This window comes from Acipenser ruthenus, chromosome 5 (assembly GCF_902713425.1).
Source record: "Acipenser ruthenus chromosome 5, fAciRut3.2 maternal haplotype, whole genome shotgun sequence".
NCBI classification, from domain to species: Eukaryota; Metazoa; Chordata; class Actinopteri; order Acipenseriformes; family Acipenseridae; genus Acipenser; species Acipenser ruthenus.
This window is the reverse complement of record NC_081193.1, coordinates 22,491,494-22,505,578: the sequence shown is the minus strand read 5'-3', so window position 1 is coordinate 22,505,578 and position 14,085 is coordinate 22,491,494. Positions and strand designations below refer to the sequence as shown.

General features: G+C 38.4%; 1 protein-coding gene across 12 annotated transcripts in view; it reads right to left on the bottom strand.

Annotated features, from left to right (window-relative positions):
* LOC117402834 (baculoviral IAP repeat-containing protein 6) overlaps positions 1-14,085 on the bottom strand; it is a 183,476-nt gene that overhangs the window by 158,295 nt on the left and 11,096 nt on the right. For 9 of the 12 annotated variants that reach the window (XM_059023827.1, XM_059023834.1, XM_059023833.1 and 6 more), the window contains exons 3-10: positions 7,817-7,998; positions 7,046-7,183; positions 5,090-5,283; positions 4,818-4,938; positions 4,317-4,399; positions 3,672-3,894; positions 3,316-3,479; positions 140-198 (exon numbers count right to left, since the gene is read on the bottom strand). In XM_059023827.1, coding sequence (XP_058879810.1) covers positions 140-198; positions 3,316-3,479; positions 3,672-3,894; positions 4,317-4,399; positions 4,818-4,938; positions 5,090-5,283; positions 7,046-7,183; positions 7,817-7,998 — 1,164 coding nt within the window. The remainder of the gene's footprint in view (positions 1-139; positions 199-3,315; positions 3,480-3,671; positions 3,895-4,316; positions 4,400-4,817; positions 4,939-5,089; positions 5,284-7,045; positions 7,184-7,816; positions 7,999-14,085) is intronic. The other 3 variants (XM_059023830.1, XM_059023837.1, XM_034004368.3) reach the window with 1 other exon arrangement.

Below are 14,085 nucleotides of genomic sequence, written 5' to 3'. Positions count from 1 at the left end.
ATTTGTAGAAGATTGGATTACGTGTGTCTGACCACAAACAGTGTGGTCAGACACACCTAGTGCAGTGGAACTAATTCAGATCAATACTCTTAAAACTCTATCTGACTGCAATCAAGTATAAAAGTGTATTAGGCTATACCTGTCACAGATTCGGATCTGGAATGCTCTTCGCTGTCCGAGTCTTCCAGCTGATCATCACTGTAGAGAAAAAAAAAAAAACCACACACCACATATAAATGTATTTATAATAATTGAATCCATACAATTAGACAATACTTGGCATTTGTAAGGTAAACCTCAAATTTCCTGATACTTTGAAAGATGAGATCATAGTCGCAGTGAGAAGCCAAACTTCCCTTCACCAAGGAAAAGTCAAAACTCAAGGAATACAATAAACTTTTTATTTTTTTTTTTATTTTTCTTTTTTATAAATTTAGTCGTTGCCAATTATTATTTTTTTTTTTCTCCCAATTTAGAATGGCCAATTATTTTTTAAGCTCAGTTCACTGCTGCGCTGACTCGGGAGGGCGAAGACAAACACACGCTGTCCTCCGAAGCGTGTGCTGTCAGCCGAACGCTTTTTTTCACACTGCGGACTCACCATGCAGCCACCCAAGAGCTACAGTGTCGGAGGACAACGCAGCTCTCGGGCAGCTTACAGGCAAGCCCGCAGGCGCCGGCCATACTACAGGGGTCGCTGGTGTGCGGTGAGCCGAGGACACCCTGGCCTACCTAGTCCTCCCTCCCCCCGGGCGATGCTCAGCAAATTGTGCGCCACCCCCTGGGAGCTCCCGTCCACGGTCGGCTGTGGAATAGCCTGGACTCAAACCGGCGACGTCCAGGCTATAGAGCGCATCCTGCACTCCACACGGAGCGCCTTTACCGGATGCACCACTCAGGAGCCCCCCGGAATACAATCATTTAATAATGACAAAACATCCACTTCCAGGATAAGAACAGCAAACAGTATCATTACAAGCACATTTTCCTGAGATTTTAAAATATATATTAATGAAGTAAATCAACTAGAAAAAAATAAATCTAACTGCCATAATAGGCATATATGTTCACAGGTTGAGTTAGCTTTTCTGCTTTTGGCGTGCCGTCCATCAAATCATCAAATACTAAACTATTGTTAACACAAAGGCTACTAGGGATGTGCATTTTGGTACATTTTTATGAAAGTTTAAACTCTACACCATATAGTAGTTTAAACAATCTCTGTCTGTTTATAGATATACACATGAACAAAGACACACTTTGTTTTTTTTTTGTTATATACTAACAGTAGACCGTTCGCGTGACACCAAGACCAGATTCTAGGCACCTTTTGTTGCCTTCATCTACCTGTGTTTTCATATTTTTCTGCATTCCAATAACAGCAACAGCATCGCCATGTCTGTGTCTGTTAAGCAAAGATTCTTGAAAATCTGTACATTCACGTGTATATATATATTTTTTTTTTTGCCCAGCAGCTCTTTCACACACTACAGTACATCTTGCCGTCTCGATAAACAAGCCACAGATACTTCATCTCCCATTCAAAATTATAAGAATGTATTTTTCGTTTGCGTTTTTCTGCATAACTGCTGCTTGCAACTGCTTTGGTCACTGTACTACTCGTACAATCAGATGGCTGAGATGCAAATCGGTGACCTTCATGAGAATCCCCTGAAGATGCCGACTGCTTAGCAAAAAAACTTCCGATTGACAACTGACTTGCTATCAGTGGACACTCTGCACTAGGTATCCATTTTTATGCTTAAAAAAATCTGTCAGGACATCCCTGTTAAACTAGTGTGGAAAATAACAAAAACACAACGTTAAATTAAGCGACTGCAAAAATGAAATGCTTGTTAAAAGAAGGATTGGGGATGAACAATTCACGTAATTTATCAGCTCTGTTTGAAATTAAATTAAAAAGGGATCAGGCAAGACATGAAGGTAAAAGCAAAGATTATTTTGTCATTAACCGCTTTAACAGTTTAATTATGAAACAGAATCAGCTAAATTTGTTCAAAGGGACGTCATCTGATTAAAAATAAAACCTAAAAACTTCAAGCCCTACTTGTGTGTGTGTGTGTTCGCATTTACTTTTTCCAAAATACTTGGTTTTATTTCATAGCAATATGGACCCCTGTTAATATGGGGCATAACACATTATTTTAAAATAAAATATAGTGCATGGCTGTTGTATTAATTTCCACTGTTCATTGCGCTGTTAGGAACTTTAAACAAACTATTTCAATAATGTGTGTACACATTAAACCCAACTAAACATGAAACTTACACAACTGTAGAATTCCATTACTTTTGATAGGATCATGGGCTTGTCTGATAAGGCATGATAACAAACAGGCTGCAATACTTCTACACCAAAAACTATTTCTAAGGAGTAAAGAAACTCGGCTCCCTCATCTTTGCTAAATCCTTGTTACCTTATTTTGCAAAGCTTAGCAACATTTTTTTTTCCCCCCCAATTCAAATTTGCAGGATTTTAGATAAACATAAAATAGTCAGCCATTTTGTATGTCATATCTTCAGACTTACTACACTTGCAGGTTTTGACACAGACTGATGTTATCACTGTGCACACATGCTGATAACCTCTTTAACCCTTTATTCAGCACGTCTCAGGCGCGTCAGGTCCAATTTATTTTCACAGTATTTCACAGTACTTTTTTCACAGTAAAACAGGTTTAAAAGGCACTGCATATCAACAGGACACACAGTACTGCATCTCCAGCCCCGCACCACCCCTTGTTCACTGTATTTTTCACATACCACTTCATAGTCGTGCATACCGATAAATCATCTCCTGATCACTCGTTTTTTTATCACCAAAGTCCTCAATAATGCAATCCAAGTCTTTATTTTATTACTATAACATCTCAAAAAGCTCTGCAAATGTACGCGATATTCTTTGAGCGCTGGATGCAGAAGCAGCTATCTTGTTTGTTTATGGCCGTGTTATCTCTGTGGTGCCGGGGCTATGTGTATTGCTCAGATCCACCCCTTTTTTTTCAGCTTCTCTCAGCTCCTATCAGTCTCACTCGGCCATTGAATGGTTTTCTTGGCTTTTTCCGGAAAAAAAACGACTAGAGACCTGTTTTTGATGTCTTTTTGATGATGTTGGACAGGGTCCGACATTGGCCCGGAAAGGGAAAATTGTAATGTCCGACATAGGACCGCAAACGGTTAAAGCCTGCCTAATTTTCACTTCTCTATGAAACAAACTTGTATGAAACAAACTGAGAAAAGATCTCAAAACTTTCATTGTATGCTTGCATAAAAATATAAACTACAGTAACATACCTGTCTCCTTCTAGTTTTGGTATATCCGAGCAGCTGGAAGAATCTTCTAACCAGGCTAGAGTCGGTCTTCGGGATTCCGTCCCCGACCCTTGCTCACCTCCTGACAAAATAAGCTGCTGTACAATTGCTGGATCATAAGGGTTGATCTCAAACTTCAAGTGAACCTAGGAATACAGAAATCAGCATGTAAGCAACCTCCACATGCTAATGTCATAGACCCTTCACAATTCTGATTAACTCCATATAGCCAGTTCAACAATTTGTCCTGTTTGCAAATGCAGCTGCTTTTAATGGGAACAAGGTCAATGCTGACCAGCATTCCTTAAGTTTTACCAGCAAACATTTATTAATCCTACCTTCATCAGCTTTGATACATCCCATGTACAAATCTTCCCTCGTTTTGTTGCAGCAGCTAGGAAGTGAGGACAGTTCCCAAATCCAAAGCAGGCGATCTTATCTGACCCATCGCTGCTGGGAAACTGGGCTGGGCTGGTTGCCAGGGTCACAGAAAGCGGCACATTCTGGGTGTGTTCACCTTTCACAAAGGGGCAGTTTGGGGAATGTCTCTCATGCTCTGACCTAAAAGTAAACAAATATTTAAAAACAACGTTATAAAAAAAAAAAAAAATAAATATATATATATATATATATATATATATATATATATATATATATATATATATATATATATATAATTTATTTCTTAGCAGATGCCCTTATCCAGGGTGACTTACAATTGTTAAAGATATCACATTATACATTATTTCACATTATACAGATATCACATTATTTTTTTTATTTTTTTTTTTACATACAATTACCCATTTATACAGTTGGGTTTTTACTGGAGCAATCTAGGTAAAGTACCTTGCTCAAGGGTACAGCAGCAGTGTCCCCCACCTGGGATTGAACCCACGACCCTCCAGTCAAGAGTCCAGAGCCCTAACCACTACTCCACACTGCTGGAAATCCTAACAAGTGCATTTTGTGTTTTCACATACCAAGGTTCATCCGTAGGCTCCCAGCACACCAGGCACACACTACATGTAAAACACATCGCCCTATCATCACCAGTGGAAGCAGGCTAAAATGAAGAGAGAAAAGCTGTTACAATACAATAATACAGATGCAAAGATAGCAAGCCCAGAAACAAACAGGGGAGACTTAACCCCCACCCCCACTAATTTAAAATATCTGCCCCCCCCATCAAAATCTTAACAATTACATATGTGTACGTTTTGTTTTACACAGCTTGACTACAACTGGTCCAATTAAAACATTGTGTTCTAGTGGTAAGAGGACTCAGATATAAAGAGTCTCGCAGGCTCCCAGCTGACTCCATGACTCACTGCGTGACCTTTTCCATCTCCATGTGCCTCACTGCTGTAAAGACTGGTTGAAAGCAGGACACTGCAGTTAGTGTCTCAGATGGGCTACCCTGCTTCAAACAAATAAAAATGAATTAGTAAATTAAAAAAGTAGTAAAAATCGGGGGTCCTTACACTGCCTACCTGGTGGTAAAATCCCGCTTGAGCCATGGGATCAGGCTGTGCCCACCTGTACCCTACGTGAGGCCATGATGTAAACGTTTCCCTCCTGTTTGCCTCACTGTACATAAGAGATCTAGAAAATAAAATGAAGAATACTTTAAAAGCAGGCAGTATAGACAGGTGGTTTTCTTTTCATGGGGGGGGGGTCTTTAACAATGAAAGTTTCGTAACTCCTGGCTTAACCACCTTCAAAAAGTTCAAATAGAATATCTTCTAGTTCTTACCTATCTACAGAGCGCCCAGGGCCCACCCCTAGCTCAGGCCGTGCACTTGGTAAGAGGTAGGATAACCTGTCCATTATTGACGAGGCTACAGTCAAGGCAGCAACATTCTGATTGATCTTCTTCAATTCATTCACAATGGCACTGGCAACGGATTTTAGCACATGGTGTGGAAGATGGAACGTAACTGTTGCCCACTGTAAAGAAAAAAGGAAAAGGGTAACATTAAAAAGGTATCAATCATACTTAACCCCCACACAAATCTGAAAATATCAATCAAATTACTGGGACCTGATCATTTTAATTACACTTATCAAGAATGTAATCCCTTCCCAGCACAGCTCAGCAGTGATCAAGACATTTACAACTCTTTTTTTGCTCTGTAAAACGCCATGAACTAAACACATCGCTGAAAATCATGTGGAGACTAGGTTAAAAGTACTTGCCGATTGTCGTAATAAACAAATTCTGTTTAAAACTAATGAAAGTCATCAATATTGCTATTCATAAAATGATCTGAGCAAACGTGCGACTGTCGCAAAGCACTTTATGAAGGGGTATACTGTCGTCCAAGAACGAAAATCATCCGCATTATTAATGTACCCTGGGCAGCACTGGTAGCTGTTGCAAAAAGAAAAATGGAATCCACGACAGAACTAGCAAAACCAGAGTCTGCAGCTGCCAGTCACAGGCAGTTTGTAAAACCTGATTCCGATGCATCACGTCTGCCAAAAAAACAGGACAAGTAATAATTTAGGAAAAAAAAAGGATTTTTTAAATAAATGTGTATTTTTGTTTTGTTTGGCAACGCTGGTAAACACATTTCCATACGCACACATAAGATTTCCATTCCTAACTGCAGGACCAAAAAAAAAAGGATGTTTGAATAATATTGTAATTATTACAATAATAACAATAACAATAATAATAATAATAATAATAATAATCATCATTTTAAAAACTTTAAATGTCAATCTTACAAATTCAATTATTATTATTATTATTATTATTATTATTATTATTAAAACCCCACTTAAAGCAGGGAACCAATCAGGGGCGAGTTTATGTTTATGAATCAGTGAACATTTCACGCCGTATTGCACACTGTACACAAAATGGTTCATTTTGTGGTGCGCAAAAAAAAAAACTTTCGAACACTGAGTATATAGCTGCAGAAAGAAGGCTCCCACAGCGTAGCGCCCACAGAGTAGCTCCCACAGCGTAGTCTGCGTGCGCAACTTGTAATTTACGTAGTGCTTCACTAACACTCAACACCCCTACCACGAGCCACGAGTCCATAATACCCCAGGAACCTTAGGTTTATGTTTACGCAGCACTACCCTGTGTGAGCTATCAACAGCATTTTGCTGTCGTTCACTCTTATGAATAGCAGGTTGACGCTCAGGAGCGATGAAAACGTTATGCTAATGAGGTAATTGTTAACCTTTCTCTCAATTCGTTAAAAACATGCCTTCATAGATGAAAATCGCTGGGGCTTAACGACGCATCTGAATGATCTCTTATTAATAGCAACTGTTGTTAAATAGGCAGCTATGGACGAAATTCGATCACATACTCCTGTTTTCTCATTTCGACAGATGTCAACCTTTTATGAATAGACCCCTAAGAAGTTAAAATCTGGCTAACATGGTGTTCAAGCACATTAATCACAACCCAGCAAAGACTGACCTTTCCCTTTGGGTTAGTAATCTTCTTTGAGGCTTGGTAGTTAAACTGGGCTTGTAATCGATTTGTAGGTTGTTAAAAAACTAAGTGGCTTGGTGCAATATTTAAGAAACAATTCATGAAGCAATTTAATTTTCATTTAATCAGCTGACTGCTATCCAGGGTATATACAAAGCTTCCACTTTCAGCCACTGTACTAGTTTACAATACAGTGTAAACACAGATTACAACCTTTTTTATTATTATAATTTTATTTTATTTTTTTAAACTTGCCTTTGCAACTTTGTGATTTGCTGCCGTCTCATGGGAGGTATTTTTCAACCCATCTTTAAGCTGTGTGATGAACTGGTCGTAACCTTCTGCATTTGATACATCTACCTTTTCCAAACAAGCTGACAGCATTTGCTGGGCCTGAAAAGACAAAACAATTAAAAACATTTAAAATGTAAATAGTAATATATCACACATTTTTGTGAGCAATATAAAATACACCACCACTAAAACTGTAAAATAAAATTTCAGAAGCCAAGTGAAAACTGGAAAAAACAACATTACAATAACACAATTATCATCATTATGATGGGAGTACTCCAATGGTATTATCATGATAAAATATGAAACAAGTCAGTCACTAGCTAAAATGAAATTCTTCTGATGAACACATAACATTTCACTTGTCAGCAGTTATTATGCATACTTATTCATGTCTGTACTAAAATTCTGTAAATAACCTGTAATGAGCATTCCTAGTAGACAGTGTAAAAATTATAAACAACTTCATGGATGCAAATCTACAAGAGTATGCAATTATATCTGTATAGTGAGGAAAGATTCTGTCTCCCAGAAAAAACAGCAACAAGACAAGCAATCACAACTTCAAAAGGCATTTTTATCATGTAACAACAAATGTGCATATTACCAGCCATACAATGAGCAACCTACAAATGCATAGTTATACCATGTTCCTAATTAGTGAACTGATCAGATAACAAAAAAGGTTGCACCCTTTTTGACATACAGAACGTAATAAATAAGGAAGCACACCTCTGTAACCGGTAACTCTAGCTGAACCACATCTTCCTGCTTTGTGACGGGCGCTTGGAGAGCTGTATCCAACAGCAGAATGCCATTGAGATCCTTTCTGCATCCCACTGCATAATCGTCCACAAAGAGAACTTTATCCACTGCAGGGAAGTACTGACATTTCACCCGTCCACCTGGTTTAGCTGAAAGAGAAATAAAGAAAGATGACGGACTAGTTCTTTACTGTACTAAGCTGCTAATAAAACCTGGAATGGCCCAATGCAGTCATTATTGACAGACTAGTAACTGTCAATAATAAAGCAGGGCCTATTCTTATATGTGTCATAGTAATAATAATACATTTTATTTATAGAGCGCTTTTCTCAGACTCAAAGCACTGTACAAGAACAACAATACAAACATACAATATACAAAGGTACATATAAAATATCAGTTCAATAAAAAAAAAAAAAAAGTTAAAATAAATCAGAAAAAAGCTATCTTAAAAAGGTGTGTCTAAGCAAGATTTAAAAATATCCAGAGACTCAGAATCCCGAATAGATCTGGGCAGCATGTTCCATAGTCGCGGGGCGGCACCACAAAAAGCTTGGTCTCCTATAGTACAGTGCCTAGTCCTACGTTGAATAAAATATCCGGCATCCATGGATCTTAAATTGCGTGTTGGAATGTAATGATCTCTCATAAATGGGGGCAACACCATTTAAGGCCTTATAGGTAAGAGCAGAATTTTGTAGTCAACCCGATACCTCACAGGGAGCCAGTGCAGTTTATACAGTACAGGTGTTATGTGCTCACAAGAAGAGGTATGAGTTAAAACCCAGTCTGCAGAATTCTGCACATACTGAAGACTATTTAGTACTTTAAACAGTAACCCCAGTCAAAAGATAATTGCAGTAGTCCAATCTTGAGGAGATGAATGCATGAATCAATTTCTCAGCAGAAGATGGACAAAAATGATCGTAACCGGGCAATGTTACGCAGATGAAAGAATGACACTTTAGTGACATTTCTAACATGAGCTTCAAACGATAAGGTGGAATAAAAAATAATACCCAAGTTCCGCACTTGAGGTGAAGCTCTAATGTCAGTGCCTTCCACAGCCAAACTAAAATCAATGACCTTGCGCAGCAGTTTTTGGGAGCCAATTAGCATAACCTCAGTCTTGTCACAATTTAACTTTAAGAAATTAAGCTGCATCCAGTGCTTGATATCAGACAGACAACTGAGTAGAGGAGTGTTCGCCACATCAGTTTTGGGTTTAGTGTGTAGGTAGATCTGGGTGTCGTCGGCATAAAAATGAAAGCCAACACCATGACGAACAATCTGGCCAAGTGGAAGCATGTATATACTAAATAATACGGTCCCAGAACAGAGCCCTGGGGGACACCTTGTGTAACTGGGGCAGTATCACATTTATAGTTGTCTCAGATAACAAATTGCTTCCTATTAGACAGATATGACCTGAACCAACAAAGAGATGTGCCAGTGACACCCAAAACATTTTGATTGTTAATGTTACTAATTTTTTCCTGAAAGAAGAGTAAGAATTCATTACACTGTTCAGTAGGAAGACAGAACAGAGTTTTTTGTTGGATCAAGTCATTTATTAATGGTGGAGAACAAGGTTCTATAATTACTTCTGCTACCCTCAATTTGATTAGCATAGTAGATGGATCTAGCAGCATTGAGAGCATCCCTGTATGCCAGTAGATGTTGTCCATATGCCTGTGCATGAACAGCAAGTCCAGTGTTCCTCCTCAACCGTTCAAGCCGGCGTCCTGCTGCTTTCATGGTGTGAAGTTCTGTAGTATACCAGGGGGATGAATGAGAAAAGGAGACTGTCCTAGTTTTAACAGGAGCTAAACAGTCAAGAATAGACATTAACGTGTCATTGTAAATAATGTTGCTCCATGCAAAGAGGCATTTTTATAAACCCTCAGACTGACTAGCTGGGGTAACAGATTGTGAAATGTTATGATACGTTTGCTATTACAAGGAGGTAACGGAATACCCGTATTTAGTAGTATAGCCTTGTGATCAGAGAGGGCCTTCTAATTCAGAAATCCCCAAACTATATGTGCAAACCAAATCAAGAGTATGGCCATGGCTATGCATTGAGAAGTTAACATGCGGTGTGAAGCCTAGACTATCAATGGCTGCCAAAAAATCAGCAGTGTCCAATGGAGGTGATATTTATCAACAAGGCAGCGCCTGTCATCCATTAACATACCTGTTCAGCACTGGACGCTATCCATGGTACTGAAGCCCTGTGGAAACTTTGCGAATTGTGAATATCCAGAACCACCGACTGATTGACAACTTCAATTAAGGGGAAAAAAATAAATACTCTGGAATTCTCTAATGGTTTAATGCATGTAGAATCAGATACAGTGGCATATTTAAAATTATGGTTTTATATATATATATATATATATATTTTTTTTTTTTTAAAACTGCGCATCCTGGCTGGAAAATAATGATAAATCACCAAAATATCAGCTCCTCAGCAGCATGGCATAACAAAGGAAAACATTACTTACCAACTGCACTACAGACATAAGAAACAAGGGTCAACCAGGGCTTTCTGTCACAAAGCTATTGTAGGTATTCCCTCTGGTATTTTTCTTTTTTCAATTAGTATATATTTTTATTGTCAGAAGGGGTCAAAGTTTTGTTGAGTTTTGTCAGTTTTGCAAGACTGTCCTATCTCTGTCCAGGAAGAACCGGTGAGTCCCATATTCAATCCAGTATGCACCTTTACCTGTTACCATGGTACTGCAGGGGCCAGGTGAACATCACACAAGAAAGTGCTGGTTATGGTTTTGCTATATACAGTATGGTTTTACTCATGTCTTTGGAAACACTGATGAGAAAAGAACACTGGTTACGCCCTATGAACAACAATACTGTGCTTTCCCTATTCTTCATATTGCTGCTTCTATTATCTTGTATAAAAAGAGCCTGTCATTGTTGCTACATACAGTAGCAAGGATATTTCATAGCAGTATGAGCCAGTGTTATGCAACCGAACCATTAGACTCATGTGATTGCAGTATACAGTACAAGGTCCCCGCGAAATGTCCTGAGAGCAATTAGCAATGATTCGTCCACAACAGTCGCTAATAAAAGCGTTCAATGCATCTATTTTTGCATTAAGAAACCGAAATTCCTGAAATAAACTCTGACGATGCAGGCAAAGCATCAGCCCACTGCCAAATCTGTTTTTCCAAAGTGGAGAAAAATGCTGAATTGGAATTATTTCTGCAAGTTCCAAGGTTAAAATAATTTCTCAGGAGTATAATTTAAGTTTTACAGAGAGGATAAAAGTGAAAATTCCTACCAACGTAGTACAGTGTGATTGTGTAAGCCAAAAAAGATTCTCTTACGTCAAGAACTTACTGCTACAGCTGAAATTTCCGAGCACATCAAGTCATCCTAACGCACTAAAGGTCAAGTCTGTTTCTACTGACAGGTAGCAAAAAAGAGACTATCTTCATTGGTTTGGTATTGTACTGCACTAGAGAGGGAAATAGAGACAGGAACACAATGCTCAGGGCTCTTTACTGTTACCTGTATGTACAGATATATATGGTGGTGTGCATCAGATAGCCTCAATTACAAATGCTTTTCATTCTACAGTACTACAGTGGTTTGTTGGAATGTACATAAACAGTAAATATCAAAGGAAGCCTTCCACATGTGGAGATTTGCGACAATACAGTTTGGTCTTACTCAGAGCTCAGCTGTCAATACAGTCAAAACCCAAGAGTGAACATTTATAGTCTTGAGAAAACCAATCTCCGAAAGCAGATAAAAAACTTGCATCTGATTCTGAAAAAAAGACATACCTTTTACATTTTAAATGTGCAAGACAGTGTCATAATTGAAAAATAAGTTTTTATCGTCGTCACACCACCTTGCCTTAAGCAATAACTTACAGTAAGATCCATACAGTATACTATACTGTACACTAGATCCAGTTCCCTTCAATTTTAGAGTCACATTTGGGAAAACTGATGATTTCTAGGCATTTTCTCGAGGCCCTTAAAAGGGGGGAGTGGCTAATACACCGGTGCGACATATGCGACTTAACTGTCAACATCCCGATTATTTTTTCAGGATCTTACACAAAACCACTGTTCTAATTAAAATTTTTAATTTGTTCCTCTCAATACCCAAAGTCACTTTGAATGTTAAAGGTAAGAGTTCAGACTCTTTCAGAATGAAAACGTCATAGCTATACTGCTTCTCTGTTAACAGTAGCTGTCAATCTCTATGAATTTCCTTATTCCCACCCTCCCGAGCCATTGATTTGTCAACATTCAGACTAAACCCGCCCCTGGGATCTGTAGCAAACAGCTATTGGTTAGAAAGCCGAGTAAATTGATCACGTTTGAGTGTGTTGTAACTGCAATGCTTTTTGAGACTGGTGTGGCAGAATAGGGGGAGTCGTCTGGCGAAGCACCTGGCTCCAATTTGTTTTAATGGGGCCCTGCATAAAGGCAGGGGAAACGCCTTAGTGAGGGCTGTTGTGGTGAAGGCTGTGTACAGCCGTGAGGAGACCTCGGAATCGTCAGAATCAGTAACGTACTGTGGAGACCTGGGACTGCCGTCAAGTAGTGTCAGATTAGGATTAATCAGAAAGAAAAAAACTTTTTTTTTTAGTTTAGCAGTCCCGGTTGGAGTTAGGTTTTTGTTTTGTTTGTTTATTTTATTGTGTGAATAAAAGTGTGCAAGTACGCGATTTAAAAAAAAAAATTCCTGTGTTTGGTCAAATAACTCGTACACAACGATCCCGAGAGCCAAAGGCTTGGTTACACGGGATAAAGTAGGACAAAAAACAAAAATGCTACACAACAGGTTTGAAATTGCGCGTTGTTGTTGAAATGCATCGCAGTACGTGACTGGAGACGAAAAACAAGCCGATGGAGCAGGAACTTGTTTATGGCCCAATGTAGAAAACATTGTTTGAATGCAGTACTTATAATGACTTTAATACATACTGTAACTTGTTCTACATGTTGGTGCAATGCAGTGGTACACTTGTAAAGTATGTGTATGGTTCAGATTAACAATACAAAATTAATATATTTTAATATATGGACATGTAATGCAATTGTACTTCACTGTGTGCAACACTAGTATGTTTTGTTAACTGGTTATTAGATGGTGCACTGTTTAGTTGAATTTGTAAAAGCCAATGCAGCTGAAACTATTGTCTATGGTACAGGAGGGAACACATGTACAAAAGGTAAACAAGCAATGGCAGAATACAGCGCGGAGGGAATAACACACAGCATGCAAACAGACAGGGGATACAGTCCATAAACACAAATGCACGGATCGCTACAATATCTATATTTGATCCATTTTGACAGTGCATTTAAATTTACTTTGACCAATTATTTAGACATTTTGAAAGACGGAATAGTTTCTAGCAGCTTACCTAAAAAAAAATAATGGAATAAAATGTTGCAAACAAGGGTTATTTCAAAACTAAACCTGTGTATCTTTATTTGTGTTGGGTTATCGGTGTTGAGAATCTTTTGTAAAAAAAGCAATTTCAACACAAAAACTGTGTTTTCCTAAACTTGAAGTCTCAAAAAGGGGGAGTGGCTTTTACTCCAGTGCGACCTATAAAACCATTTTTACGGTAGCAAAGACCCATCCAAACCCCTTTAATCTCCTTCACTAAACCAAGAATGTTTGTGTCCTTCTCTCCCATTAAACACTCAGCTGCCCTCAGAGTGGTTTTAAAATATCTCTGCTGTGGTATACTAATGCTCTAATCACAAAGCAAAAAAGCCTTACCATTAAGATAACATTTTATAGATTTTTTTTAGGTGCACTAACTGCTTTTCTGCTGGCATTTCTATGCAAGTAATGTCCCCAGTGGTTCCAAGCTTGAATACTGAACACATATATAACAGAATATGTGAAGACTGACACAACTGACACAACTTTTTTTTATGTAAGATAGGAAACCATTCAAAACAAAAACATGCAATGTTAAAGTTCTCCAGCAGTTGGGTGTAACAGAGGCCCAGTAGATATTACCATAGTTGACTTGAAATTAAGTCATTTAGAACTACAGTACCTCTTAATGCATCTTTGTTTACAGTGCAACAAAAATGCAATCGTTGAAGTCTTATTTTATTGTCATTTTTTAACTTAGCTTAAGTGTGATTGTGGCTTAAAACTTTTTAGGGAGATTGTAATAAATGAGAATCCAAGACATCTGATATTTGTAAGACACTAAAACATGAAAA